This window comes from Limulus polyphemus, unplaced genomic scaffold (genome assembly GCF_000517525.1).
Source record: "Limulus polyphemus unplaced genomic scaffold, Limulus_polyphemus-2.1.2 Scaffold879, whole genome shotgun sequence".
Classification (NCBI taxonomy): Eukaryota; Metazoa; Arthropoda; class Merostomata; order Xiphosura; family Limulidae; genus Limulus; species Limulus polyphemus.
The window spans coordinates 177,320-181,464 of NW_013666489.1; the positions used below are offsets into that span (position 1 = coordinate 177,320).

Sequence of the window (4,145 nt, forward strand, 5' to 3'; positions counted from 1 at the left end):
TGACACTTACAAATGTTCAAAATATTTCCATAAACTTATTTGACATTCTTTGGGGGTACATTGTTTCCCTTCTTGCATTCAAACAGCATTACATACCAAAATGAATTTAATCTTTTTGTATAAGTATTTGCTCATCTTGATAGACAACTGCCTGTCCAACAAATGGGTGGAAAGATTGCTGACTACACTCCTGGCTGAAACGGACTAAGTGAACTTACCCTGTCAAGCCACCAACACAAACTGAGGAGACTTTCTAAGAAAGTTGCTGAAATAGTCTGATCAGATTTGCATAATTTACACAAGCATTTTTAAAACAGAAGGCAAATTTGAAATTTACAAAAACGTATTTTTACTTCTTTCATGGAGAAAATTGATTTTCTAATACATTTAACATTGATGAAAAAAAAGGATGCTTTCTTTAACAATTTCAGTATCTTTTAAACTGGATACAAAACCAGGATAATTAAATATCTTTCATCAGAAAATAAAACCAGATAAAATTCATCAACTCCATAAAGACAGAAATACAACTAGCAGTACTGATTGTCAGTTTTCCAAAGTCCTATATGAACATGGGGAGTGAGGACTTTACAAATCTGGAGATTTAAGGGATTTGTTTACACAAAAGGGAACAGTTGCCATATCAAAATTCCTAGTCCTATTTAGAATATTTATTGATGCTTGAACAATTATTTTAAATAGAGCTATTGCCTACAAAAATGTAATTACTCAGGTATCTGAAAACTGTTCAACTGCAAATTCAGCATATGCCAAAGACCAAGCACTAAATAAATCACAAAAAAACTAACTCACTAGCAAGTTTCTTTACAAAACTAAACAGAGATTGATTATTGAAAGACTAAAAAAAATTACAAAATAAAATATATTATTACATAATACTCAAATAATATAAGAGCACATACCTCAGGATTCTGATCCTCAAATGAAGACATTTTGGCTAGAATTTTTACTTGGCAAAACCAGTACACCTTGATACCAAAATTACTAGAAAAAGTTGATTGAAAAAAATTAATGTAATATTTAAACAGTTATGTAATAGCACTGTGACATAAAAGATACCATCCCAAAAAATATTTTGTTTGAATGGGAGTGGAACAAATTTAATATGCTTGAGCTAATTACTTACAAATGACTGATCTTTTAATCAAACTACATTTTTTAAACAATTACTGTTTACATTCTTCATTGGTAAGACGAAGATATTGAAGGCTTGATTTGGATATTTAAAATTGTCAGAGGCTTGTATAGGTCATGTTTAGCAGATAGACAGATGGCCTCAGTAACAGTAACTAGCATTAATTAGGATAAACTTTCTAAACTTAGATTTGTTCTTAAGAAAATCTATTTAACTCAAATTATTAGCTTAAAATAATCAATACCATCATCTGGAGAAATATTTAAGTTAGTTAAGTGTGTGATGAAGTCTTGATATTTCAATTCATAGAGAACCAGTCTCGGAACACTACTATGGCCTGAAGATTCCAAGCTCAAACTCTTGTCAAAATAGAAAGTTTCTTATTTTATTTGTGGCCACTACATCTGGTGGTTTTTAAAAAGTAAATCACAACTACTGCACAAAACTTGGCATCCTTAAACAGTAAATCTGTACAGCTCATAAAGCACTTTGTATTCTCCATTTATTCAGCACTGTAGTGAAACAATTGTTCAACAAAAGCTGGTTATATTTAAAAAACATTGTTTAATCATCTCCACAAAGCAATAAGTAGCTGTGGACTAGAAGAGGAAGCATTCCTGTAGTCTGTAATTGAGACTAGGCCTGATAAGAAAAAGGTTAAAAGTAGTTTTTGAAATCTAAATTTAAGGACAACAAGAAAACTCTTGGTCACAGCAGGCCATCTCATCCACCAAGCTTAAAAATAAAACATTCAGAGCCAGTCCTTATGATTCAAATACTTGTCAAGCCTTCCGTTAAATTAATTGTATCCACCACATCTGAAGGCAACTCATTCCAAAAATCAACCACAAGTCACTATTTAAGTCTCATTTGGAGTACTGTGCAGTTTTTGTTGTCTTATCCAAGAAAATATACTGAATTATTGCACAGGGTTTGGTGAAAGGCTACTAGGATGATTCCAGGAATAGAAGGGTTATTTCTATGGTATTAAGTAAGAATCTTATTTTCTCTTGAGAAAATAAAGGTAATATGTCATCTTACTTAGCTTAAATATTATTGAAGAGGTTGATAAAAACCTCTGATATATTTGCACCATGTTCTAAAGACAAAAGAGCAAAGTCACGTTTAAGATTTGAATAAGATACTTGGCTTCAGTTAAGACAAATTATTTTTCTAAGAGGGTAATAAGCTTATGCAACAAGCTGCTGTCAGTTGTAGAAGGATCCAGCATTTTACAAGAACTTAAAAAAGAAATCGATAATTTTCTGAAAAATAAAAGGGGGGTTCAATTTTTAAGTTTCTCAAGGATGTGTGTGTGGAGACAACCTTGAAGGATCAGATAGTCTACTGTTCTTTATCTTACAGTCTTGTTTTCTGTATTCACTGCTACAGCACATATTTAAGATATACTGGCACATTAGTAAAGTTATAGAGTTTCAGTGCATTAACTAAGTAAAGCTCAAATATAGTTTCACATGTGTATATAAACATAAAATTATGTTGTCACAAAAATTTTTAAACTAGTAGTAGATCCAGCATTTTACAAGAACTTTAAGTTTAACTTTAAGCCAAGAACTTTTTTTTGTAGGCATTTTGTTTAATTAATTCATGAAATTGTTTAATTTTACTTATAATAGCTTCATGAAAAAAAAAATAATTCACTCATTCATCTATAAAAGAATTTATGTATGTGCAAAATTTGGACAAAACTATTGATAAATTAACGAAGAGTATGATATTAAATTATCTACAATGGAAGGCAAGGTTCAACAGCCTTGAACAACAGCATTTAAAATCTCCAACAAGGAGAAGAAATACATATGCATGCCATACTACTTCGGATTCAAATTTAATCCATTAAACCTAATTCAAAACTGAGTAACTATAAAACTTTTAGCAATGAACATTATACTCTTTACAGATTTTTTTCAATTTCCACAAACAATTGAATAATGTTTATTACTTTTTTTATAGGCATTTTGTTTAATTAATTCAAGAAATTGTTTAATTTTACTTATAATAGCTTCATGAAAAAAAAAATAATTCACTCATTCATCTATAAAGGAACTTATCTTTTAAGTTAGCAGCTTTCTGTTTCAGTATTCACTATTTTTCAATCTTTTCACTGTGTCAGTAAAACAACAACAAAAAAAAATTCTAATATCCACAGAACTTTTAATTTCCAGCCCTTCTCTGAATAGGACTTAGACTATTAAAAAGTTAGTCTAAACTAAAGACAAAGCCATATACTCAAGTTCTACTTCAATTTTCAAATCAAAATAGTTTTAGTTTATTATTATCATTACTTAGAATTAATGTAAGTAAACTCAAATTCCGTTACAATTTTTAGAAACAACTGAACTATTAAAGTAGCCCAAGTTTTTAAGTTTAATACTTAAGCCTACTCCCAAAGACTATAACTGTAGTTAGCTAAATATTGCAAATGAGTAATACTATGTATGTGCCAACAGTAGCCTAGAACTAGATCTTAGAAGTAGTACTAATACTATATTAATTACTTTTCTGAGCGATAACTTTGTGATACACAAATGTGAGTTTAAACATTTTTACCCAACAAAAAGTTGTCCTAAAGTATACACCATCTAATACATTTTCTGTCTAAGATACTTACACAGGATCAAGTATCAAGTAAAAATAAACTACAACTATTCATTGAATTTATACTCAACAGTTTACTTTTGCCTACCTGTCAAGACACATTAAACTGCGCAATAATTTGCGCAACTAACCCGGATGCTAGAAATATTTCATAGAGGAAAAAAAATCATATTTAAAATATCAATATATTTCCAGCAATGTAGAGAGAAGCTGCATAATCAATATTTATTATACAACTTTTGTTAATATCAAATATAGATATAATGATAATTAATAATATAATATGTAAGTAAGGGTAATAAAAACTACCAATCAGTGCTTTCTAAAAACCAAGTTTGCTGTACAGTGCACATACATACAGTATTTTTCG

At 29.7% G+C, this 4,145-nt stretch overlaps 1 protein-coding gene across 3 annotated transcripts in view; it reads right to left on the bottom strand.

Moving 5' to 3' along the window:
* Window positions 1-3,881, bottom strand: part of LOC106461009 (CCR4-NOT transcription complex subunit 4-like) — a 35,524-nt gene extending 31,643 nt beyond the window's left edge. For 2 of the 3 annotated variants that reach the window (XM_013920778.1, XM_013920780.2), the window contains exons 1-2: window positions 3,864-3,881; window positions 924-1,005 (exon numbers count right to left, since the gene is read on the bottom strand). In XM_013920778.1, coding sequence (XP_013776232.1) covers window positions 924-1,005; window positions 3,864-3,877 — 96 coding nt within the window. In that variant the 5' untranslated portion in view covers window positions 3,878-3,881. Of the gene's footprint in view, window positions 1-923; window positions 1,006-3,788 lie in introns of all 3 variants that reach the window. The other variant, XM_013920779.2, reaches the window with a different exon arrangement.
* Between the last annotated feature and the right edge of the window lie 264 nt (window positions 3,882-4,145).